At 35.6% G+C, this 27563-nt stretch overlaps 2 protein-coding genes across 2 annotated transcripts; both read right to left on the bottom strand.

Moving 5' to 3' along the window:
* Positions 1-2866: 2866 nt before the first annotated feature.
* Positions 2867-4221, bottom strand: LOC116194224 (transcription factor IBH1-like 1). Its single transcript, XM_031522982.1, has 2 exons — positions 3904-4221; positions 2867-3615 (listed from the first exon to the last, which is right to left on the bottom strand). The coding sequence occupies exons 1-2, from the start codon at positions 3930-3932 to the stop codon at positions 3042-3044; spliced, it is 603 nt and encodes a 200-aa protein (XP_031378842.1). The 5' UTR covers positions 3933-4221; the 3' UTR covers positions 2867-3041.
* Positions 4222-19834: 15613 nt separating this feature from the next.
* Positions 19835-27013, bottom strand: LOC116196204 (very-long-chain aldehyde decarbonylase CER3). Its single transcript, XM_031525817.1, has 11 exons — positions 26586-27013; positions 25889-26115; positions 25479-25711; positions 24755-24977; positions 23833-23960; positions 23045-23301; positions 22777-22884; positions 22055-22261; positions 21215-21325; positions 20827-21000; positions 19835-20238 (listed from the first exon to the last, which is right to left on the bottom strand). The coding sequence occupies exons 1-11, from the start codon at positions 26634-26636 to the stop codon at positions 20014-20016; spliced, it is 1944 nt and encodes a 647-aa protein (XP_031381677.1). The 5' UTR covers positions 26637-27013; the 3' UTR covers positions 19835-20013.
* Between the last annotated feature and the right edge of the window lie 550 nt (positions 27014-27563).

The raw sequence follows: 27563 nt of genomic DNA, 5'->3' as shown, positions 1-27563 counted from the left end.
GGTTCTTCAATTCACTTAATAAGCGATATTCTGATAATGGGGCTGAATTTCCCACATGGATGAGTACTTGAGTTGCACGCAAAACTTCATATATGCATAACCTTAATGCCCCAGAAACAGCGACGTTGGTTACCTGCGAAGTCTGAAAAAGATTGGGCAACATCCACTCTCCTCTGACGGTATAAATAGGAAAACAACGACCGGAATGCAGATGAGCCAATTCCGTGTAGCCAAAAACAAATGGATTGCGATGACATAAAGGATCTATATAGCTTTTTCCTTTCTTTGATTCTTGAAAGTTCATAATATTGTAAAGACATTGGTAGCTAGGATAACTTACTTGTCCTTCACTCCGGTCGGTAGCATGGCCAGATTCTATACATATGATTCAAGATTTGTTCCCTTCCCGAAATCGACAACACGCAGAGACTGTCATATGATATTGGAATTTCGTTCAGCTAGGCGAGGGCGATTGAATATCTTTGCTATACCGAGTTGATCATACTCATTTATAATGGGGACCCAGCAGCAAATTTTGCGGGCTTTTGATGACATGCCTGGCCAATGGAATGTAATTTTATTCTTCTGATTACAAGTAAGGACGCTAATTAAGGTTTATGGCCTAGTAGGATAAGAGAGATCGACATAGAGCCCGTGGATAAACATTAAACTCAGGATCCCTTCATTGAGTCGAGCTAGTGTTGCTATACTAAATCCTATTTTAAACATGTGTAATTTATATAGAGGAAGAAGTTTGATGTACTCTCGTCACTATTGATTTGGGATCAGGTGATACTAGATTCGATTATCATCTGTGAATTTTCCGTATTTCTATATTTTCAAATTCTAGTTATCCCCATCTAGATTTATAGGTTTCCTTTGTGCCTAAAAAAAAACGGTGTGTAATTTTTTTTAAGCACCACTTGATATTTGGAAGGCCAATGAGTAAGACTAATCTAGGTTGGAGCCTGATCGGTCCATTGGAGGGCAAAACGACTCTTTTAATTATAAATTTTCTCCATTCAGAATATTTGAACTCGGACTTTATTTAAGAGGATCAAGAGTCAATAATTTCAACCAAGCACTTGTATAATTTGTTCTCATTAGAGGTAAACTGATCATTTGAGTGAATGTAAATTCCCCTTTTCCCATTCACAAAAAAAAAAAATCCCTTTTTCCCTTTGGATACTAAGATAGGAGTACTTTTATTTTATTTTATTTTATTTTTGTGATATATCATGGAATCCTCTCTTTATTGTTTGAGATTTTATCTCCAATCATGAGGCTAAGCCTCCAATGGATTTTAATCCCTAAAGCACATCCACCGAGAGCCTAGCCTAATTTGTGGCGAAGTTACATTCACGTAATTATACTTATTTATTCTTTTTTTAATTACAATAAAGGCCCATAGATCTAGTACACTAAAATAAAAATATTAAATATCTAATAAAATACACTGTTAGTTCTACTAGGTATCGAACCAGGTGAGAGGTACGCCTTTGCGCTATGCCCTCTCTTGATTACTTATTTACTCTTTGGTTCCAAGTCAATTGCTAATTGCACCATCTAGAAAGATTTTATAAGGTTCCCGACATTTTCTATATTTTGATATAGGGTCCATTATATTTATCTATTTCCAAATTTATCCTTTACTTTTTATATAGATCAATTAGGTCCATTAAATTTAGCTTTACAAGATTAAATTCCGGCATTGCAGTTCTATGAACATTTTTATTAATATTCATAGTTGTGATCCATGTATTTATTCCTCTTTTCTCACCGTGTACTCATTATATGTTTCTCTTCATCCTCCTTTTCACCCCTCAATGCCCCTTTCATAATTCTATACCTCGTCCTTCCTTTTCTAATATTATAAATAACTGATCATATAATTGGCCGATTTTTGGATCTGCCGGTTCTCCTTTTCCAAATTCAAGAAAATTCAAAAGTAAAGCGGTAGCCGCTACTAGTGTTGCTCCTCAATCAAAGTTTCGTACGGGAATGTCAACATTTCAGGTAGTAGTCCCTCCAAAACAAGCACATGCTTATCAATGTCTCATGACATGGCGACTCTTCTATAGTGATACTCTTAGAGAAAATATAATTTAGTACTGCAAAATCATGACCTTTTCGCGCCGTTTGATGTGCTCAGCCACCCGCCGTGGCTCCCTTGAGATATGTTATAGTTGCCATACCTCTCATAATTTTTTTTTCTTTTTAGTTCAATTTTCTAATTCCATTTTTTTTCTAAGTCCATTTTAGGTTAAGTAAAACAAAGAAGGATGAAAAAGAAACATTTTGCAAAATTTGGCCATATTATGAGGCGATTTCATTTCATTATATATTTTTCATGCCGTTGTACCAAATATATATAACCTAAGGCTTTCCGCCTCATTTATGCACTGCCAAGAAATAAATCTGTCAAATGTCTACCGTAGACCAAGAGTTAATCAGTCATCTGTTGTTTATAGTCAGTTTTACCTTGAATTTTTTTTTTCCATGGAATTGCAAAGTGTTCTCAACCTATTAGTTGAGACTAATCCTCCTTCGAGAATCGGCTTGCTCCTGGTTATCAAAACGTGTTCTAGTGAGTTATGAACTCTTACATTGCAGTAGAGTTTACCCACTGGAAATTCAATTTGGCAGAATAAAAATATCGAAGAGGGAATTAGATCAAGAGCTAGCTGAACCGCCTGCAATCGGGGTAAGCAACACCAAACAAAAAGCAAGCCAGAAGCTCGATTCAATCGGTTTTGAGCAAAAAATCGATTGCAACAACTATGCAGGAGGTAGAAACAACATTGATGATTCGAGCTCTGAAGTAACGCCTCTAAAGGCATAACTTTCAACCAGTGGCTCGCTGAAAGAAAGAAGGCATAGGCTCAATACGTATTGATATCATAATAATCACATTTCGCGCCTCATCTCTCTCTACATATGGTCTTCCTACACAAAGATATAGATATTAGGCATATATTGACAAGCAAAACATAAATAGCTATTAGCTAAGTAGATAATAATAACTATCTATTTGATCTTATTTACGATGATTTAAATCCTGACATACGAGCAAGAGACCGCATTACATCGACCTGGGCTCGGAGAGACACTATGTAATCTAGGGTTTCCTTGATCAGAGACTCGTCATCCATGGATTCGCCTCCCGGCAGTAAACTCTTCAGCAGTTGGGTCCTCTTCTTCACCAACCTCTTTGCAATAGAACTCGGCAGCAGTCGGCTCGGCAGAGGCTCACGTTTCCTCATTCTTCGGCTTCTCTTCAAGATCTTCTTGCTGGTGATCTTCTTGGCAACTGAAGCTTGTAATCTACATGCTCGGCCCAAATCCGGTGCTGACTTCCTCAAGATTTCCGTACTACAGCCGGATATTTGCTCGACGAGGACTTTGTTCTCGGAGTTACAGGACGCGTTTGCGATTAAGGCACGGCTCCACTTTGTCATGCTGCCTCGAACCGAGGCCATGGCTATGTCTGCCGAGAGCTTTATGAACTTTCTTCTTTCGGTGATAGTGGTCAAGTTCTCGGAAGGACTATATAATTGGAGACCCTTTATCCATTTCTGGAGGAACTTTTTCTTTAACGAGGTCCTGTTTTCCATCCTGACCAAAAAGAAGAAGGCGTGCATAAATATAGAAGCAGAGATGAATCTCAACCAATAAATTACATCAGAACAAGGAAAGAAAATCTAAAGAAAAGCACACAAATGCACATATAGACATTATCATGGCGATCTCTATTCCTAAACTATTTTCAGAGACGAAGCCTTTAGAATAAGAACCTCTTAGTCAGTAGGATGATGACACCTCATATCTTGTCCTAAAACAAGTTGAGAATTGTTGAAAGAAGAAGAAGAAACGCAAGAAATTATTGGAAGAAATAACACTAACCTCTCCACCCTATGAAAAGAACAGGTCATGATGAGAAGAAGAAGTGTTCTTGTGGATATATAGATATATGTACGTATATATATGTGTGTGGTTGTGTAAGTATATATATGTATATGTATATGTATATGTGGTGATGATCTCAGAGGATTTGGAAGATCTTCCCTCCCATGATCCAAGAAAGCACTGACTGATGAACCCAAGAATGAATACACTGCAGAAGAAAGTGAGGGACTTGAGAGCGAGAGAGAGAGAGAGAGAGAGAGAGAGAGCGAGAGAGAGAGAGAGAATATGAGAGAAGCTGAGGGAGGAAAAGGAATGTGTGAGAGGGGAGACCATTTATTTGCTCAAAGGGGGAGGAGGAGGGTGGGGCTCATGGAGAAAGACATAGCACATGCAAGCACATGGTCACAAGGTCCCACCACCTCGCTAAAACCCTAGACAGCCATACATAATTAACAATAATAATAATAATAATAATAATTCATAATCCACAATTAAGATTGATGTCGAGGAAATGTAGCTCATTTCTTTTTCTTTGAAGGATTAAATATATTTAGACACGGCCATTAGAACAGCTATCTTAGCTAGCTCATGTTCACGTTCATCCATGTAAAATGAATGCCACATTTGATATTTGGAGGACTTAATATCGAAAGCACATGGCAATATAATAGACATGCCCTTGGGAGCTATAATATACATACATATATATATATATATATATATTTGGGGGGTAGATTTGGGAGCTATAATATAAACTGTTATATTTAGTTGTCCGGCCTCTACATTTATGCTATTTCATTGTCATTCATCCACGCGGTATATGACATGTAACATAAACGTTTCATAGTATTATTATTTGATCAAACTTCAGAGATATATCAATGGATGACCATGAAGTTTAATCAGAATCATATATAGACAATAATCTTTGGTGGGGATGTGCAGTCCTCTAATCTAGCACATCGATTATCAGTTTAATATACTAATAAATTAAAATTTTTACTGAACTTATAAATATATATGGGATATATTCTAATATAAAAATTGCAAAATTACCCAAAAAATATTAAATATGAGGCAACCTTTATGTAAATGAGCGCATAGCTAATTTTTCTTCTTAAAAAAGTTTAATTTTACGCCCCTATTTTCCTTTATATAATTCGCAATTCTATGATAACATTTATTCCTCAACACATCCATTCTCACATACTAATATGCACTTTTTTCGGTACATATTAACATACACCTTTAGACTAAATATAAAACGGCTAAATATATTTAACCCCTGTCCTTTCACTGAAAAATGGATTTTTTTTTGTCGATGATGTCCGGCGACGTAGCAACGACTAGTCCACCGGGCGGTGTATTGTACAGCCTGGGGCTCACCATTAAACCCTAGATGTTGACCCTCGAGAGAATCGAACCCTGAGCCTGGCCTACTGCTTGTTGTCAGCTTACTAGCGGATCAAACTCCTAATTAGTGAAAAATGAAGTTTTTTTTTTACATAAAAAAGAGTTATTTCCTATGGAAAAAGGAGAAAGTTATTTTTTTGTTATAAGAGAGGCGCATGATCTAGTACAACGAAATAGAAATTCTAATATTTAATAAAGAAACATTGATAGTTTCATTCAATATCAGATTTAAAACATTTTAGTTATCAGGTGAAAGCGTGCACCACTATCTTTTATTTTAGAAAGCTAATGTTTACTTAATCAAGTTTTTGAATAGAATAGATTGACATGAAGGGGGGAAAAAAACGAAAAGGAACTTGACTAAGGAGGTGAAGATTAAAACAGTGACTCTAATTTCTCTTACGACTATGATGAGATATTGGAGTCATTTTCGATATCTTTGGGATTAATTTCCAGCATCTCTCTCAATCTCTTCCTTATTCTGTTATGAGGAATTCCTTAATTATTCTATTTCATTACGTAACATACACTGATAAGATTGAAGTAAATTACAAATCGACCTAGCGAAGCACATGGATAGAGTGGACCATAAATGCGCATGATCTTATTAGATTCCCAGTAAAAGGAAAACTTAGCTGCCCTAAATAAAGCAAAAAAGTAGAACCTTAAATGCAGCTGTCTGGGCTAATTTATCAGAAAGAGAAAAAGAGGGGTTCCCTTAATGTCAAGCAAACCTAACATTTGCGACTTGTTACTAATACAAACAAAACTCACTAAATGGGAGCAGCTCATGGAGTGTGCTTTTCTTGTGGCCCTTTGTTTGGAAGTTAGGGTCTTAGTGTGCCTTTTACCTCTAATACTTAGTACAAACTTTAATGGTGGGGCATTCTTTCATAGACACTAATGGTTCAGACACAAACATACATAATAACTTCGAGGAAGGGGCATAATACAGTAGCATACAATATTCGTGTAAAATAAGAGGTTTCGGATTTAAATTTTTTACTAATAGAATTTTTCACACTCCATTATTTTCTCATTTCACTTTTTGTTTATTAAGTCCATAAACCTTATTTATAACCAGCGGAAAAGAGACATGTACTCATTCAGATAATATCAGTTAAAGTCCATTTAATGGGTGTCGAGTTCATCAGCAATGGATATACACACACACATATTTCTATTATGCAGAAATTTATCTGACATCATATATTATCAGTACGAATGACATTTGTACTTTAATTTGGCAATATCGCTCAGTTTCCCTCTATTAGCCTAAACACATTTAAAGCAGTTGTGTCTTTGGTCAAAAAAGTTAATTAATTTACTTTAATTTCTTTTATAAGTGTAGAGAGAGGCATGGAAGTCAAAAGGATTCTTTGGCAATATTAATGTTTGTTGCCTTTTTATCTTTCTTAGTATTAATATAATATATGTATATGGTGTATCTACGTATATAGCTAACTAAACATATTATGTTGCTTTCTAGAAGGTGATCGGTTCCGGTATCCCATTTTTTATGGTACCTGGACCCTATTTTGTAAGGGACAAGTTTTAAGATTTTGAAACTGGACACTACCTTGTTGAATCATAGAATCAAAACCTACTCGGAATCTGTATTATATCATAAATTTCGAATAATCTGTTGGAACTTGTGGTATTATTGAACTAGACAAATCTGTATTATATGAGTAATGGGGAGATTAGAGAAGAGACAGAGAGAGGAGAAAGTGATTGGGGTTTACCTTATTTTCGTTTCAAAGTCATCCACTCAGTAACTTTTCTCTTCTTTTTTTTTAATTAATAATTATCATCCGGTTCCGAATACTAGTTCTGATTTCGATTCTGGGTACCCTATAGATAGGAATCGAAACTGGAATTGATTTTTACCAATTCTTTATTTTAATATCTGGACCTTACCCTATTTTCATATGAGCTACTCGGATCCTATCCTAAAGGGTAGGTTTCGACCGGTTCTAAGTATACTCGGTAGCCGTGCACACCCCTACTGCATTACCAAAAAAACTTATATATTATGCTACTTGATCCATTGAACCGCATAATGAATTATCCACAGTCTGCCGGAATAATACCAGGCAAATATGTTTGGGACAATCCACTAAATATAATAATAACGATATGACATGCATGTACGTGTTTCCTTTTCTTTCTTATAAAAGAAATTTAATATCGAGAGCTAAATTTAAGGTTTTTTTAGAAAAAAATTGTGAAAGACATAAGTCTCGAAATTTCGAAAGATCAAACATTAAAGTTATTTTCCCTTTCGGTAGAACGTGGGTCTCCAAAACCCGATGTCATAGGTTCAAATCCTACACAGCGTGATTTGGGTCTTGGTTAGGTTAAGCCGAAAATGACATTAAAAAAATTGAACAGTAACAGTAATTTGAATTTGACCTCCCGTGAATTATTGTTATTAAAATGACAAATATCAATAATATCCCTTTTTTTTCCGTTCAAATATGAATAATACCGATGAAGTGAAGTTTTATGAACAAAAAGCCCCTTATCGGATTATAGATTATAAGTTCATTCCATACTGGACCAGAATAGGGTTATATACATTCTCATTATGAGAAGGGGCCATTCGAGCATATCTATTTTCCCATAATGTATCGTAATTTTTGGCCTAATTCTTCTTCTGATGATCGATTCAACCTCAGATAAAAAAGATATACATTAGTTATATTTCATCTCTAGTATGCTTTCTGGGACTCGAACTTATGTTATACTTTTTAAGAAGGTTGAAATTATTTACCACTCAATAAATATTTTGTCGGTAAAATTTAAGATTTTAAATGGGACATGTATTGCTGCACTATCTCTTTTTTTTTTTCCAATAATAGTTAGAGAATAAAGAATTGAAAGCTTCTTTTTTAAAATTTTTTTTTTGGTTGAAAGCTAAATAAATGCATTGGAGAATTGAAATGTATGCTTTATGGAAGTGAGCTGATATGGTGGAACCAAGTTCAAGTCTGCCATCGCTCCCACCTGTCGTGAACCTCATTGGGTACCATAAATTACGGAAAAACACGGAAAAACCAAGAAGAATCTAATGGGTTTATAAGAGATTAGGTACCACAATCTATTAGCTTGAGCTTTTGGATTGGAGGTAGATCAAATCGCTTATATAAACTTGTAGTTTCTTTCTTAAATTTTCCATGTGGGATAATATATCTGAGTGCGGAGAGAAACCTGCCTCATATTAGTCCGGCCCAAGTATGACCTCATTATCAATTGTCGTCCCCCCTCCTCCCGAGCACGGAAGTCTAGTCCCGGCTTGTAGTTAGTTCTTAAGGGCGGGTTGTTTTAGTCCACGTGACACCTGTAAGTAAATGTCAAAGCCACACATTGCCACGTGAAGGCGGGTGTTAAGAGTATAAAATCCCAGACAGAAAAACTAAGAAGAATCTAATGGGTTTATAAGAGATTATGTACCACAATCTATTAGCTCGAATTTTTGAATTGGAGATGGACCCAATCGCTTATATAAGTTGTGGTTTCTTTCTCAAAATTTTCATGTGGGACAACATATCTCAACACCCGCCCTCACGTGTCAACGTGTGGTTCAACACGTGCCACGTACCCTTAAACACATGAAGTTCGGAGAAGTAGCACCGAGGTATAGGAAGTATTATAAATCTCTCTTTTCATTTTGCTATTTTTTTTTGGTGTGAACGTCGGTATCCGAAAATCTAATTGGATCCCGATTAATCTAGTCGAGTCGAGTCGGCCCACTAAGGAGTAAAGCTCTTTCAGCATGAATTCTTTCTATTCACAAGACTCAAATTCGAGATATTACTTAAGGGAACAAGTACCGAACCGCTTGAATCAATTCACGTTGGCTGATGTTGTTCCTTTCTTTAGGGCATTACATACGGTCAAGCCGCGTTTCAATCAGCTTGTGCCTTGCGGCATAGCTCACTTAACCAACCTCTCTACATGCGTCAGTGGTAGGCCATCTATGCTGTGTCTTAGAGGATTCTCTATCTTATAAATTGTTGCACATGTACCCTAGGGAGATTTGATCGCCGTCGGTGTATTCCTTAGGTATCTGCTTAACCGCCATGTCAAATCGCTCGAGTAGTTACGTGCTTTAAGATAAAGAATATACTATTTCATTAAAAATTGGCTCGGCCAAATCACTCTATAATGGCAAGCATGTGATTAATATTAAAACCAAGGGCATTTTGCTGACAAGGGAGATTCAACACATGAAAATTCAAAGAAAGTAGCCATTGCTTGATAATCAAAAAGTTTCAGGTTCGATACATAGCGGAATTATTCGTATTTGTTTATTAGTTATTAGCAATTCTATTTTATTATATTAGGTCCATGAACTTTCATTATAACAGAAAAAAGGAAGTAGCCGTTCTATCTAGAGCGATTATTTATATATAGTAATGTTGAATTGATGCTCGAATTGAATAGATCCAATTCTATTTTCGACTGTTGTTCGCACTTATTCATACCGAATTATATCCACTTGATTTGGTTCAAACACAACAACAATCATTGTCCAAAATGATCCTTAATACAAGGATTTTCTAGTGAGATCATAAAGTGTTTATTCTAGTTCGAGCTTAAACTCGCCAACTATATTGTACTTTCAGTAGGTTTTTGAGCTCCTACTTTGTACATAAAGTATATTCATTGGCAGCAAAATTTTATGGATGCATGATTTGGGCATGGGGGCATTAATTGGGGGATAGAGTGATTGAGTGGAGGGAACTGGCAGGATCCGGAAAACATGGGGATGATGAGAGGGAAAACGGGTCCCCACAAACAGGAATTTTGGAGCATGGGGGGTTTTGGTAATGGAATTAAGCAAGATTTTTTTTTCAATGGGTATAATTGGTATTATGTTATTTGAAAATTCAACGGTTAATTTAGTTTGAATTGAGTCGATTCACTAAAAGGGTAAAACTCTCTTAGCATGAATTTTCTCAATTTATATGACTCAAACATGAGACTTAGATTAAGGAAAATAAGTGCTGAACCACTAAAATCAATTCATATTGATCTAATATAATGGTATAAATTGTCAATACAAAATCAAAAGATACCGGATTTGATCTTTATGAGTGAAATGTCCATACTCCTTTATTTCATTTTCTTTATTTTTGTAATAAGCATAACTCTTTTATGATCGAAAAATATGAGGAAAAAAGATAATTTTAAGATGAAAAGGAATAATAAAATATCAATCTCACATGGTCGTCACATGGGGGTTTCAACAGCATGGGCCTAGCTCTGGAGGTCTCTTCTTTAAAAAAAAAAAAAAAAGAAGTACAAGATATTGTTCAATAAACGATCATATCTCCTCCTCCAACCCAAAAAGGGCTATTTCGACATCTTCCTTTTCTTCACTCATTTCATACATTTTCATTTAGTGAGGAGTTTTACATTTTGCCCGGTTGAAAAGCTCTTCGGGCATACACACGATAGTGTATCATTAACAAATCTCGTTTTGTTATAATTCTATAATTTGTTTTGCCTGAAATATGAGATTCAAAAAAATTCAGAATGATGGATTATATCATTATCAAGAATCAAAAACATGTATTTGATAATATTAGATCCAGTCGCACCGAACATGTCATTTGGTGACGGAAGACGCACATGTCGGACTAAATATTTTTCACTGGTATCTAACCAGATGTATGTTAGACGACATCAATCGAGCACCGACCGACCTAATACACATGCTAATGTCACCAATTATGATGATGTTGAAACAGACGCCAAAATTATATCTAGACCAACTTCTATATAGGTTGCTTTAAAACGTGCCAAATCTATCGCTGTTTTAGTCGTGTTGGTGCCGATGCGTCTAGGCAGATGCCGTTTGTGGCCATAGCGTTGTACTGTCAATAGAGTTCACTCATAACTTTCCTTTTAAGCATTTCCTTTAAGACAAAAAGGAGCAACTCTTCTTCCTCTATTTCAATTTGTAGCCCTTCCCATCCTATCTATATCTTAGGCAATTACATCAAGAAGAGTCCCCAAAATCTTAGGCAATTTGTAGCACTCCTTCCTTGTTTCGAGCAATGCCATTGCGCCAATGCAAAAATCTCGGAAGAAAAATGAGAAAAATTTAAGAAGTATACTACGAAAACATAGCGTGATTCTTGGAGAATTAATAAAAATATCATATGAAAGAATGTTAGACAGTTTCGACTCATCCAATGTGATATGTAAATATCATTTTAGAGCCCAAAAAATATGTTTATTTTTTAATGTACTTAACAATATTTAATTCAAATTTTTATCCACACCTCCCTTGGTATGTTAAACCAAACCAATATTTTCTCAAATCCTATGGCCCCGTGTACTGTTCATGGTGGGCCAAATTTGAGATTTGTGAGATCACGTAAGGCGAGTAACGAATAACTCCTAGTTGCATGAGCTGGTTAAGGAAGTGAGCTGAGGCATCATGGTGTGTCAGAGCACAGATATTTGGCGAAGTGTTTAAAATTCACATCTCAATAATTATAATAATATTGAAGCATAGTTTAAAAGAAATTTTCAGTTGTGAACGTGGATCGGTTCATATGGTTCGATATTTTTTTTTCTTAAATGAGATTTTTTTGAGTTCGAGTTTTATGAATAGAGAAAATCTATTATATAATTTCATTCTTTAATGTACTGACCTCGCTTGAATTTGGATTAATCGGTATATGTTTGGACTTTCACGTATTGGGTGGTGCATATTGAATAAAGAAGGAGATTTTCAGCTCAATGTCGTAGTTTGTATTTTGGCTTACATTAATGCTTCAAACATGATCTTAGCATGTTTCCTCCCATGTCTCTGCCTTTCGTCTTCTATCAAAATTCATGCATGTTGAGAGGTTGAGCCTATATTGGAGAGCTCATGAGAAAAGGTTAATTGGTTCGCAAATTACAAATTTAATGTGAAAACCTGAAAACATGCATAAGAATGGTTGGATTATATCAATTATCAGCTTAAAATTTTAGACCATAAGCTTAGTGAATATAACAATACATAATTAATTATTAACTTTTATGTATATTGTTTATTGATGTCTTTTTTTTTCCTCAGTGAGACCGTGATAATTCATCATCCAATTAATTAAAACTAATTACTTTTTTTTTTTCGGTAGACATCTTAACCTCATTGTAATTCATGAATTAATTTTCTTAGCAATAAGAGAGTCATTTCATTAAGGAGTATATAGTCATGCAAAGAAAATGAGAAAAGAATCCTATATATATTCCACTAAAAAAAAAAATCTCATCGAATGATCCTATGGTAAAAGGAAATTAAATGGATTCATTTTTCTCGGATGGACTCCCATAATCAAATCAATGTGGGTCCCATATTCAATGGGGTCCACACAATCATGCGAGCTTATACAATGGGGACCCCCATTTTTTTTTTCTGTGATCATAAGATCATTCATGGATCCAACCCACATGCTTTTTTCACTCTTCTTCACTCACTAGCATATGTCATGTGCGATTCTATTGAACGGGTTAGCTTAATTTGTGGCTTTCTGCTTTCAATTGGACTGGTGGGACCCCACTGTCTGATGGTTGGCACTTATAACGCGACCGACTCTCTAGGATCCTAATAGTGGCAACACTACCATGTCTCCCGCAGTAAAATCTCCCTTTGCTTTCTTTTTTCTTCTTTTCTTGTCCTTGGGAATGATAATGCTGAAATATTTTTACGTGTTACCGTGCAAAATTTTTACTGAGTCCATGAAAAATCGACTCATATTCAACTAGGTTTTCAATTGAATATGAACCCAACTACTTGGAGTTTCACTGAAAATTCTAGATATGCTTTATGTGGATTCATCAAATGTAAAATATTAGATCCTAATTATCTCGGGATCTTCATGAATATATCTCAGTCTGTCTACGTCTCGGATACCTAAAAAGTCCACCACGTCACGGATTCCATCACTGATGTTCTAATTCTCGTTGAGTTGCATTTCTAATTTGTCTACTTGAAATGGACCTATATAAAAAATTGCAAACATATGTGTAACTAAATGGTTCATTAAGCCACAAGCTTATAGCTCAAATAAATTTACTATTCATATAATTTATATTAACTTCCAACCTAAAGTAGGAAATATTGATAATAATAAACCTATATCAGTCTCGAAATAGTCGTGAACATAAGTATAATGATATGTTTTTACTTATATGGCTATCTCAATATGCCCGAGTATGCTGCCCTCACATGGTCGGATTAAGCCTAGTTGACATTCAGCATCCTCATGGTCACTGACAAGTCGATTCCGAACATTGAAAACTTGCTCAAAATGTCTTCGTTTAGTTGTTTGATGAAGATTGAGGCCACTGTAGTCCTATTAATTATATATATGATAATAGTTAACTTAATGTGGGCCAGGCGAACAGCTCCAACCGTGTTCCCATTATCACTTCATTTTCGCTGAAATCACATGTATACTCAGTCTATTACACAGTGTTCATTCCGGTTCGAGCAATAACAGGACCTTGGCTATGAAATTGATATCGTTCCTTCTGTTAACGCTTCACTGAATATTTTTCGCGCTCGGGTTTTCCAGCCAATTGTTACTGGGATCCCTTCTTTTATGAAATGCATAAAGGGCAAAGCTAGCCACCCAAAGAGGCCGGTGAACGCTAATATGAAATCCGTGAGGCCGCGTCGATCTAGTCACGGAGGAGTATTTGGTGGTTACTAGGCCTATTTCTTTTCATATTAATGTTACGTTTGGTAACGGATTAGAGTTTGATATAGTTTGATTTTATGGGATAAAATCAAAAGTAATTGGAAAAAATTATAATTAAAATTGAATAAGAAAAAAATAAATTATTATATTGTTGAATTGAAGGAAAAGTAATGAATAGTTGAACGAATTTAGTACTAAAAATGTAATTGTAATAATAGAAAAAAGTATGTGAGAGAAATTATTATTAAATCGAAGAAAAAAATAAAAAAAGTACTGATTATGTTGTTGAATTGAGGGACAAATAAAATGAAATTAAGTTAAATTTAATCTAATTTCTAAACGTATGCTAAAATATATCTTTTACTTTTGAGTTTTCATTTTTCGTTTTATAGATGTGCCACCACTTTTAATTGCGTGTTTTTTTTTTTCGGTTATAAGGAAGTCCACTGACAAGGATTGAACCCGAGATATCATGGTTCGGTGCAACAACTTATGTCACTATATTAAATCCCTTTCTCTAATTGCGTATTCTTTGACGGAGTGGAATGGAGAATTTGCATAGAAATTCATGATCACATTGAGGCAAAATCAAGATCGAAGACCAAAAGTGGAATATACTCACTGACGATGTCATTTATGTTTTTTTCAATATCTCGGTCTGCTATTTCATACTGGGCGTATGAATTTTCCCTATAATGAAAAGAAAGGGGACTGGGCGGAATGGGGAATTTGCATAGAATTTGATGATCACATTGAGTCAAAATCAAGATCGAAGACCAAAAGTGGAATATTAACTCACTAACGATGTCATTTACGTTTCTTTTTTTTTTTTTATATATATAATTACTCGGTCTGCTATTTCATGCTGGGCGTATGAATTTTCCCTATAATGAAAAGAAAGGGTAAAATTACAGTGAAAAAACTATATAAAATTTGAACTCCAGTTTTAAATATATTAGTTTGGTTGAAATAGTTCTAAACATTCATTGCGTAATTACCGGCGTGATGTCTGTGTCAGTAGGACCGAAATAAGTATTTCATTTGGTAAACGTTTAAAACTATTGGAGCCAAACTAATACATTTTTAATTGGAGTTCAGTTTTTTGTATAATTTTAGGACTTTTGCCGGAATTAAGTCAAAAAAAGTAATTGAGATATTTAAAAAGAAAGTTAACGAACCTCTCAAAGAAAATAAAAAAGAAAGTAATGCATTTGGAGGCATCTCATTGTACATAATATCTCAAATATTATAGATCCCCAAAAAATATATTAGTTAATCATACTATTATTATTATTATTATTATTATAAACATAGGCACATATGGAGTTTATAAAGGATGACAAAAAAAAAATCTCTTGATTCAAAATTCAGGACAAGTGCTGCATTGAAATAAAAAAAAGCAAGCATTTTTTTTTGTTATAAAAGAGGCACATGAACGTAGTATTATGAAATAGAAATCATAATAGATAATAAATGAGTACTAGTAGTCCCACTGAGTATCGAATATGGAATCTCTTAGTTACCAGGCGATAGCGTGTGCCACTATACTACAACCTCTTTCATAAGTGTTCTCTTTCTTTCTTTTAGTTATTTCCCTTCTTTTTTTTTTTAATAACTAGGAATATCAAAATTGTGGACACTTAGGAGCGCATGAGACAAGTAAGCTCGGCAACACTGCAGGTTGTATAGTTGGATTAACAGGAGTAATCCCTTCTGTTTTTACGATAATTTGAACCTGGGTCTTTACTAAGGAAGTTGTTTGGACGACCACGGACTTGCCTTGTTGAGTTATTTGATCCCTTTTCTCAGTTAATTAAAATGCTTAATCGTTCCATTCTCATTGTGAAAATATTCATATCATTTTATTAATTAGTACAATTTTTATTTCATAGTATTAAATTCTTGAAACCGTTTTGTAACCATAAAACACTCAACCACGATAACGTATGAAAAATGGTACATACACAGCCATGTGATTATCAGGGAGCCAGAATGAGGGGGGAGGGTGGCTGAAAGGGTCAATTTGGGCCCCCCGTGATTTGCGCCCATCCTTGGAGTATATGTCTCTCTCGTCCCTATCCAAAGTGGGCACGTAACATGGCTACAGGTTACTCTTCCTTCGATAGGCAAACAAGCTGGCCATGGAACAGGCTCCGAACTCGTACTATGTTTGCACCACGTGTTCTTCTCGACCCCACACGACTTAATATATCCATTCATCAGTCATCGATCGCTATTGCAAGTGGGATTCTCTGAATTGATATCGTTGCATGCTCTGGCGCCACATTTGATTGGATACATATAGAACCTACCATCTGCTCCGGATTGATTATGTTCTGGATATATATATAACAAGCTAATTGGACATCGAGAACCCATCCCATCGCCCGTCGAATCCAGCTTTAGGAGGAATCCCGGTTCAATCAAGGCGATTCTATTTAAATGAAACCTATAAGGGAGAAATTATCAGTTGGTTCTTAATCATTAATGTAACTATATGTTGGCTCCACAATTTTATAGTGTGATAATCCATAAATACTATAAAATTGTGGAATCCAGTAAATTTCAGAGTAGGATAATGCATTATGTTATAATTGAAAAATATTATCGGTAAAAGCACAGTTCTAACCTTTTTTTTTTTTTTGGATGAACAAAGCACGCTTTTAACTCTGTAAATTATCAAACGCTGAACATAGATTATCGGTACAGGAAGCAAACAAACAAAAACGAAGGACTAAATTGAAAAGAAAGCGAAGCCAGTGAGTGAAATGTATATTTTTCCCAATTAATTTTTACTTCAATAAATGTCTCATCAGCATATTTTAACATATAAAACTAGTTTTTTTTTTTAAACCGGTGCTTTGTAGGGGCTCCTTTTATACATGTACATATCTTCTTATTATAATTGTTACATTTTGAAACATCAATTTTCAATATTTTTAAATAGTAATCTTCAATAATTTTTTATCCGCTTTCTAAGATAGTATTTTGTCATCTTTAACTTTAAATTTTATTTTTATTTTATTTATGAGATTAAGCTCATAGTAATATGTTATAAAATTTTCTTTTATAGGACCAAAATTGTTTTCAAAATTCGATTTATGATCAATTAAATTTTTTCGTAGTGTTTGAACACTAATGTGTTCATAGTGATACGTTTTGTACATACTAGTGAATTTACACGTGTATTGCATGCGAAACCTTCTTTGATAAGGTTAAAATACATAATACTCAAACTATAAAATATATACTTATGAAACGATATAAGAATTAATGGGCCACAAGATGTTTATGAGTTTAAAATCAAGAAAACTCTTTTAAAATAGATAGTCTCATATTTTCGTTAAAGTTCAAACGTTATGATGCCTAGGTCTTATTATTTAATAATCCATAAGGGAAGTTTTTATCGGTATATCTTTTATTTCATTCTATTTGTTTATTAGGGTAGCTTCTTATTTTTTTTTTCCTTCCCACTAGTCAATTTCAATAATCAATAGTTCCGCTGATTGCTAGTCAATCCGTAGCTCCGCTTAGCATAACAGAAAAAAAAAAGAAAAAAAAATTGCAGTGAAAGTTCTACTATAATTTCAATTTCGAGTTCTAAAAAAAGTTTGTTTGCCTACATCATGTCCTAAAACATATAATCCTTCATACACATTTAGTCTGAATCATGACTACTATTAACCAAACGATGACGTGAATATAACGGCGTGAAATATCTTATAATTGTTAATAAAGTGTATTCTATAACTTTTTATGGCACAGCCAATTTAATTTAATAACAAAAAATAAAACCAAAAAACTACAAATTAAAAGAAGACTTAAAAATATTATAAAAATAAAAAACTAAAAGCCAAAAAAAATTGCTGGCTAAAATTTTGCTTGCAGCCTCTTCTTGAGGATGAGAGTCACTGATGAAGCCCGTTCTCAAAATTGCGCTCACTATTTATCTTAGACACACTTTTGGGTTTGGCATCTCATCGGCAGCCTCGATTCCATAGGATGCCGCTAGCACCATTAGAGTTAGCTGGCTATCTCGTCCTGCGGTTAGGCATAGCCAAGGAGGCCCCCATCCCTAACATTGAGAGATCCCAACCCCCAATATTGGGATCCCAACCCCCAATATTGGGATCTCTCAGTGTGTTGGGGTAACGGCTTTGCAGCTACCCCCACTACATGGATGAGATTGCCAGCAAACTGAGACGATGCCGACAACCTCCACCACCTAGATGAGGTTGCTGGTATCATCTAAGTTCACCAGCGACCTCAGCTTGAGAGCTGGAGACGGCGGCAAGATCTACCTCACAACATAACAACACAAGCTTAACAAGAACTTTTTTTTTTCCTCGTTAACTTTCTAGATTTTTAAAATCTTTTAAAAGCTTTTTTTTTGGGTTTTTATTTTTTTTGTCATAAAAAAATCTATCACGTCCTAAATAATTAACCAAAAAGACATCTCACTGATAGCTGTAAAATATTATTCTCTGTTATATCCATTCATCACTTGATTAATACCCAATCTAGATTTAAACCAAATTTGTATAACGGAAACGTTTTAAGATTGATGTAACCAAATTAATTTATTTGGGTCTCGTTCAAATTTTAGAAAATTTATGAAAATATCCCTATAATTTTTCAAAAATTAATTGTCATAGAAGAAGTAGAAGATGAGAAATAAGTTGAAAAAGGATTATTAAAAATAAAATTGGTTCCATTTTGTAAGTAATTTTCATACAAAATGAATGATGCTAAGAAAGACTAAACTGACACATATTAGAAACATCAAGTGGCTGAAGTGATAAAACCTGAGTTATAATTGGCGAAGTGATAGACAAAAGCATTACAGTTACATGTCCAAGTCTTCGGGACTCAAATCTACGGGCCCTTAGCAGTGGGCTAAGGCCTGGGCCCAATCCACGTACTATGCGGCCCGAGAACAATAAATGGTAGATTTATACACATTTATTTTCCTTCGCCCTTGCAAGAAGAAGGCGGGCTGGTCTCGGCCTGTAACAGTTGTTGGCCCAACGGGCAAATAATTTGCTGTTTCGCGATTTTCCCTTTTTTTTTTAAAGGTAGTCCGTGAATTTTATATACAATGAAATATAATTCCCTATCTTCTTCTCGGTGTGCACCTTAGTATTAGAAGCCTAATTGACCTCGACTATTCCAATTCGATTCGGATCAACCACCAAGGGATAAAACTCTCATAACGTAGATTTTTTTCCATTTTCAATATTCGAAACCGCTATCTTGCTCAAGATAGGGAAGGTAGAATTCCTATCTTCTTTAATTCCCATTGATTTTGGCACGCAAACATTTTGCTAAAGTTAAAATACCACGAGAATATGATTCAACGATAAATTGAACTCTCGGTGAATGAACTTTATCTGCAGTGTATGGGTTTAAAACCCACTGAAAATATCTTGTAACCATTCCATGCGAATGAGAATGGTGGTCTCTCCAAAAGTTGGAACACTTTCATCGAGCAACAGATGTTACTGGGCTTGGACTCTGATACTCTTGGACTGTCAAAAGATTTTCATCACATGGATCGGTTGTGTTTAGTTTTAGAGTTGAGTATAGTTGAATTTTTGTTTTAATTGATTTGTAATAATTGTGTTGTTGAATTATGGAAAAAGTAATAAATAGTTGAGAGAATTTAGTATTAAAAATTGAATTGAATGGTTAAAAAAATTGAAGAAAAAAAGGAAAAGTAATAATTGTATTGTTAAATTGAAGATAAGTGGAGTAGAGTTAAAAAATTTTATGAAATCAAACGGGGTTTTTTATGGAAGAGCAGAGGATCGGAGTGAACGAAAGACATTTATATTCGAACTGACGGCCTTTATATAGCCACGGGGACACTTCTTAGGAATCGGAAATAAATCAATCATTCTTGTCCTATAATTGGAACTAAAAGAAATAAGTAAAAAGGAGGAAAAAAAAATTTCAGATGACTTTCTGGGTAATTGACCCGTTCAATTTACAAAGAGTTAGTCGGCATAGGAGTAGTGGCCGAAGTTGTAGCGGTTGTAGTCGCGGTAGTTTTGGTGGAGACGGGCTTTAGTCCATGCTTTAGAGCGGCTTCCCAAACAAAGTCGATACGATCAACGTCAATCGGCCCGACTTCGTGATGAGTCCATCCCTCAAGAAGATGCACCACTCCACCCGCATGGCATGCATGGACGACTCCTCTGTCCATTGTGTACTGTTTTATCCCAATAAGAAAATATATTAGAAAAAAAAATTTCGAAAGAAAATTAATACACTTTTTTCGAGTTATTAATATATACCATGTCTTTCTTCTAAATGAAATATATATATATATATATATATATTTGTTGTTGTTTAATTAATGACTTTTTCATATTTTTAATATTGAGTTATGTCTTGAGTATGGAATTGTAATTACATATAACATTCCCATCTTTTCCTCACCAATCAACTAACTATTTGAACATGCAAGCTGTGCGGTGCCCTTTCTTCCTTAATTCTATTAACGAGTTTGAAATACAAAGCTAACCAACAAAACCTCAGGACATGGCACACGTATTTTGTGGTCCTTCCTAACTCCTTTTTTTCGTGGAAAATATCAGCCGATGTCGACACTGACCCGACCGACAGTTATATATACTTGGACACAAATAATAGATGATCTTATAGCCGACTTTATCAAGAGTCTTTCGTATCAAGTTAGCAGACCGTTATTATTAATTAGCTTTCTAAGATGGCACTATATCTTAGCCAGGATGTGAAGATGGTCAAGTTGACCGATACGAAGTTATTTGAAGCTCACCTCACAACTTCCGAGGCCCTCAACATCAGTAGGGAGCCTCATCGCAGCAAGATCACCGTAGGTACAATTCCTTCTAAATGGTAAAATCGGTGGCACCACAAATTGATGGAAGTGTGTTCCCGCGGGTGCCCAGCTCTGCTCCCTTGGCGTTATCCATTTCCCAACTATCCATGTCTGTGCGTCGTCACAGTACAGAATGATAACAATTTGATTAGCAGAAATATTCAAAATATAAGCAAATGCCTCCTTTTTTTGTTTCCCCCCTTCTTTTGGAGGGAAAACTGGAAATTAAATTAATTTAGTGGAATAAATTGATTCTATTTTATGAAATAAAAAATGAGAAAATTTATATATTGTATGTGTGAATTAGCAATATGATTTGACTTGCCTTACAATTCCTAGCGGCTTGGTACTTTGTCACTTGAACCAGATAGCTTTGACAATCCAAGGGAGCTTCCTTCTGAATTTTCTGATATCTTTCTGTTGATAGGGTCAACATCTGCGACAAACATGACATTAAGGTCACATTGTAGAAATCTTGATCGAAAGAATGGAAAATTCTAACGTAACACCATATCTGATGTGACTGCAGAAGTCATTGAATGCGGTGCTGTACGTAGGCCCACGCGCATCACAGCGTCCACGCGGTGTGTCATGCTAGCTAGGATGTCTCCTAAAGAATAAAAGATTATGCGACAGCTATTTCTTTATTTCTTTCTTTTTTCAATCCCCGCTTTGACATTCTCCTTTTTTTTTTTCATTTACAAGGAAGAATTATGGATTTAGTGTATTGAAATAAAAATCCTAAATATCTAATAAAAGAGCACGGATAGTCCCACTGGATATCGAATATAAGACCTCTTGGTCATCATGCAAGAGGTGCACCATTGTACTATTCCCTCTTTTAATGAATAAATCTCCTTTCATCCACCTTATGTATCGTTCTAGACCCATAAAATCTGCCATCATCCACTCCATCAACCTGAGATTGACTCGGTAGCAAGAGTCGAAGATTTACCTAAAACCTTAAGATAAAAGTCCCTCCTAAATCCGGCCTTCCTCTTATTCACAGGGCGTACCGTCCATATCATTACAAGAAGGCCAGTAAGATTTTATCATTTTCCTGTTACCTATACGTCTAGATCTGTCTGAGTACAAACCCGGAAAATCCATATATTGAGCATGCTCTGAATGTAAATGGCACATGTTAAGTGATCGATGAACTTACGAGGACTCGGATTTTCTTGCGGCAGAGGTAGAGGGCGATGGCCCTACCGAGCTTAGAGGTGGCCCCAGTCAAGAACACTTCCTCCACATCTTTAGGGACGTCGTTCAGTATAACTGCCGCGGTAAGTGTGTTTCCATGGACCACCCTCACCTTTAAGTCCTCGTGCTTGCTCACAAACAGTGTTCCTCCGCCGTTGAGTGCCTCATTCTGCACCCACAAAAACACATGTGTGTATTTATGACGAATACATCCTCCTAGACTCGCACAAATATTATACGATGAAACATGATTATATTTAGGCCAATGATACATTACTAGATTTAGGCAAATTACTTTTAGCGAGAATTTATTTCATTTATTGAGGAATGAAGTGTCAAAATTTTGTTAAGATTAAAATAGCTGGAAAAACGAGAGAATTTAAAGAGATAAGGATTATCAAAATGAAACTCTTACGTCTCAGTCTTCTACTTTTATATGATATATATTATATTATTATAATTTATTAATGTCAGAATCAGAACATGCATGGTTTCTCCCCATTTATTGTTTTTTCAATAACCGTGACCTCAGCAGAATAAAATTTTCCAAATGATTACGATGTTTTCAATTTTTTTTTTATTTTTTGCATAAAAGAATGTAATTTTAGAGAAATTTCGGACCCAACCATAGAGTTAGGTTCCAGGACAAAAATGAGAGGGGACACAGAACAGAACAGAAGAAACCTTGTTCAATGCTGCCAGGCTGATGACTTTAACTCCCAATCTATCTGCCTTTAGTATGGCCTCCTCAATCTGCTTATTGATCCCATCTGCTGCAAATGGTAAGAAATACTGCCCAAAGAAAAAAAAATTAAAATCAATGCTTTGCACTTTTAGGTGATCATGAAATTGTTGAGGTGATCATTCGTATTATATCTATCACAGGCTAGTAACATTGAATCGAGAAAAGAAATTGAAACTAGTATAGTCGGTGGTTGTCGGAACAATGTACTTGAAAGCCAAACCGGGGTACTGCCCAGGTCTGGTGCAGCCGCCCTCTCAAGTTGTAGAAGGAGACCGTGAACGTCTTAGCCCAAGCCCACATAGCAAGCATGACCCCGAATGCACCTGGCAGGCATGGGATCTGGAAAAACCTCACCGCAAAAGGCTTTGATGCAAACGACCGCCACACGAACGGTGCATGCATCGAGGATGAAAGGTCCACGACATGCGCTAGGAACACGAAATCAGCCACTCTCTCGCGATATCCTGCATCAACCGCGAGCCAAAATCAACCAAGCCACAGAGTAAATTCCAAGTGTGATCCCGGGCCAGACATGCTGGGCCATATATCTTATCTTCTTTAATACTGCGAGCAACCCACCTCTTTTAGGGAGCGTGATTTTAATTCCTAAAGGAGATATTTGTGTTATTTCATGACTTTATATGGTACGTCCTACCCACAATGGATTTATTAATAAATGCACCAATACGTTACTAATGGGTCGTAAACTCGCGTCCCAAGCATTTGTATTGAAGCAGGCCTATCTTATCCAATTACAAGTTTATGCGAACAATCATTTGGGATGTCAACCGAATCCAAATACCTTCGACCAAAAAATAACATGCATGTGATTATAACTAGCTTATATAGTTGCAAGCTTCATAATAATGCCATCCTAGTTGGTCTAGTTTGGGAGCACAATTAATTAATAGCATCCAATGCCGGGCTAATTACTAATGTCCGGTGTGCGTTTAACAAATGCAAGTTAATCATCAAGGTCTCTTAATTGGACTAACCAATTTGAGAACTAATTTTCCTGTGGAGCTCCCAAGATTTGCTATTCAATGTGTTGCCAATTGCATCATAAAGAGGCATGAAGAGGCAAAAGTTCGTGTCCATCTCTGTGTGGTGTAGGCTATGGTACCTGCATATGTCAACAAACCGAGAAAGGAAATAATATATCATATCATAATGTCATTTGCGACGTGTGATAATTAATGTTGTTGCCCTTGGGGACCAAAAGTCTGATGGGTTTTATGATCCGCTTAAAGGGGCTATGCATCCCCAACTAACTCTTATCATATGGAAGACCACATGCCATATTGGCATGTATATTTTCTAAGGAGCTATCAGTCAAATTTGCAGAAAGGAATTCAGAAAATAAGTAGAGAAGTCTATACGGTACAACCGGTGCTTATAAATTTTATGAGAAAGTGAGAAATGGGAAAATGTATGGCAACACACAAGACTGTTTAGGTCGATTTTCAAATTTTACAGATGGTATGATAGAACAGTCTGATTGTTCGATGAAAAAGACATTATTAATTTACTGTAAGATCCTTGTAATAAAAGAAAAAGAAAAAGATGGTAAAACTAATTTTAGGGTAACATTATTTCCGAAATTGAGCACATCCAACTAAATATTGGAGGGACCTTATGCAAAGTCAAAATTATATAGCGTATTTATTGGCATTCACAGCTAATATTTTCTGCGTCCGCTCATAGTTTGTGGGCCTGTGCCCTTTTCCACCGTACAATTATCAGTAGAAATGAATATGAAAACATGGGAGAATTTTTATTGGTGAATATATATATATATATATAATTTGTAAAATCATGATTTTTTTTAATATCAGCCAAATTTATCAGATGCACCACATTCTATAATTAAATCATTAAAAAATCTTAATAAAATAGGAAATTTTACTGATTACTCACGTGGGTGTGTAGAGAAGATATCGCAAAAAGGGGAATGCGTCGAAGAGCTGATGAGGGATCACTTCAATATTGCAATGCCCCAAACATCTCATCAAATCGAACATAACAATGTAGCAATAGATCAAGCCCAACGATCCATTGTTGAACATGAGGCAAGACCCTAGTATTGGAACTCCCATGATAGCTGTTAATATAAGATGCTCCAAAAACGTTGCATGTCCAGCTGCACCCACCAAAGACATAAATATATTGCACATCATCAGATAAATCAATCTTGACTCTACATAGTCTGCCTCGATGTCAAGGAACATTTTATATCGACGTGTCGGCAACATTCATCAGATACTAAAGATTGAGGGCCACCGCAGTTCTTGTGGTTGAGATAAATCTGGTCCCCAAATTAGAATGAATTCGGGTTTAACTTTTTGGGCAGTGGATAGACACATCTAATCCGGGCATGGGGCAAACTAGAAAATAATTAGGGCCCCATAGTTGCGATGGGGCTAACCAACCTGAAGAGGACATCGACTTGATAATCTCAGTGGTAATACCCGCGAAAAGCAACCCATTTCTTTCCCTTCTTAAATTTATGTACGTTTTTCCTAATGCATTCATGATAGCAATACTTCCTAGCTAATCAAAAGAATTCTATACAATTAGTTTTTTCTGGGAAAACAGATGGATCGTGTAATGGAAAAAGAGAAGTTGGAGTCGATTGTAATACCAGTGGACGGTTGAGGTATGGCTGATCGATGGTGAAGCGAGTGGTAGTTTTGGAACAAGAATTGGCCATGGAAACCCCTATGAACCCAATAATAAAGAGGCTCTGAGACCCCAATATGAAGTATCAGAGCAGTGATGAGGCCACTTGTGTTCCACAGTGGAAGCCCTTCAAGGGATGGGAAGGTGTAATAAGCTGCGGATGCCATCAATGCTTGAAGAATTAAAAAATTGTCCCTGCAAAAAAAATATAAAAATTATAGAAATGACAAAATCGATCTTATCAATCGAGCAAAATTCAATTGAGTGTGTTGCTAATATAGTTGATTAATTATCTGAAAGGGGTGGGATAGAATTTCTGTGAATTTTGAGTTATGGTAGGGAATTGATAGGAGTTAAGTAGGAATTAGGTACCAGTCCCATTCGAGGTCGATCTGGTTGAAGTCCACTCCATTGTGATTGATCCTGCGGCCGCAGTTGATGAAGAGCATGTTGCTGAAAGAGCTGAAGATTCCGAAAAACCAGAATCTTGTATGCCATAAGAGGAAGAGATGAAAGCACCAGGAGCTCATGTAATTTGACCCATCTTCATATATTCTTGAGTGTACAACTTGTGCCAACATAGGTCCAAAGAGTAGATACTGATTTTCCGCAAAAAACAAAAGAAAAAAAAAAGAGCAGCCCAAGAGAGTGTAAATGAATCAGTTCTAATTAATTGCACCATCCAAATAATTATATTATTTATACTGATAGAATTTCAAAATAATAATAATTAGATGATAACTTCAATTCACCAGTAAATAAAAAAGAGAAGCAGTGAAAGGAGAAAATATTTGACTCCTGCTCTTTCGAATCCCTTGAAAGATAGAGATTTATTCAGCAGTAATCTTCTTAATATCCTCTCATTAAAAAAAAAAAGAAGAGAAAAAGAGAGAGAGATGAGCCAATATCGAACAAAAGCACCTCTCCAGAGGACAATAGTAGGCGAGATGAGCCAACGATAGTCGTCTAACGGAGAGGATCCCATGGTCTTCCACTCGAAAAAATGGCTGATCAAATTGAGCTCGGTTTCGCGGTGCATATTAAGAAACGATTAATGAATTATTGTTACCTTAAAAGCACCCAAGTTCTCCCAAGGCCAAGCTGACAAGGGAGCCACCATCCTCTCTCTTGATCACACAATTCCACTGACTCTTTTTCTCCACAGAACTCTTCGAGAGAGCCTTTCTTGATGATCCTTGTGGAAGAATGAGGAATAAAAACAAGCAAATGAAGCCTCTCTCTCTATCTCTAATTACTAATGGAGATAATCAAAATTGAGATGAGAGGGGTATGGTTTAAGACAAACAACAGAAGAAATGAAATTCCCCAGAAAGTGCAATTTCTTGGCTTTATTGGATATATGGATAGATCGGGGGGAAGGGAGAGATCACAGAGGGACAAAGAAGGAAGGGGATTTTTTTTTGTGTTTGGTTGGGTTCTCTCTCTTAAAATGTTCCTTTTCTTGAAAAGCTATGTTGTCCTCTCCAATGGGCTTCCCTGCAAACACCTACTTATATAGTCCTCTGTTGATAACTCTGTATCCCATGGCTGGCTCTGTGTTTGCATCCAAAGCAGTTAAAGCTCCTAATCAGTCTCAATCCCCCCCATTATTACGAACAACTTTTCAATGATCTTATTTCGTCATTTATTACGAAGAACATTTCAATGATCTTATTTCGTCATATAGTGTGAGAAAAAAAAACCAATAATATAGCAATTAAAGTTGAATGTGCTTATTAGCACGTTGATGTTGAGCAATAACTTTATGTACTGAGAGTCCATTTTGGAGCGTGTTAGAAATTAGGCAGCTGCCTTTTTCAGTGATTTTTAAACAGAAACAATGTTTCCTAAATTATTTTAAAAGTATGACTTGGTTATTTTTATGAGCAGTTGAAAATATGATATTCTCTATTAAGTTGATAGCTGCTTGTAAAAACTGTTTCAGCTTATTCTTTATTTCAAACAATATTTTTAATTTCAGCGATTTTAAAATATTGTTTTCCAAATATTTTAGCTCACTCTGAAATCAACACTTATTTTAACACCA

This window comes from Punica granatum, chromosome 2 (assembly GCF_007655135.1).
Source record: "Punica granatum isolate Tunisia-2019 chromosome 2, ASM765513v2, whole genome shotgun sequence".
Lineage (NCBI taxonomy): Eukaryota > Viridiplantae > Streptophyta > Magnoliopsida > Myrtales > Lythraceae > Punica > Punica granatum.
This window is presented reverse-complemented; position numbering and strand designations above follow the sequence as displayed.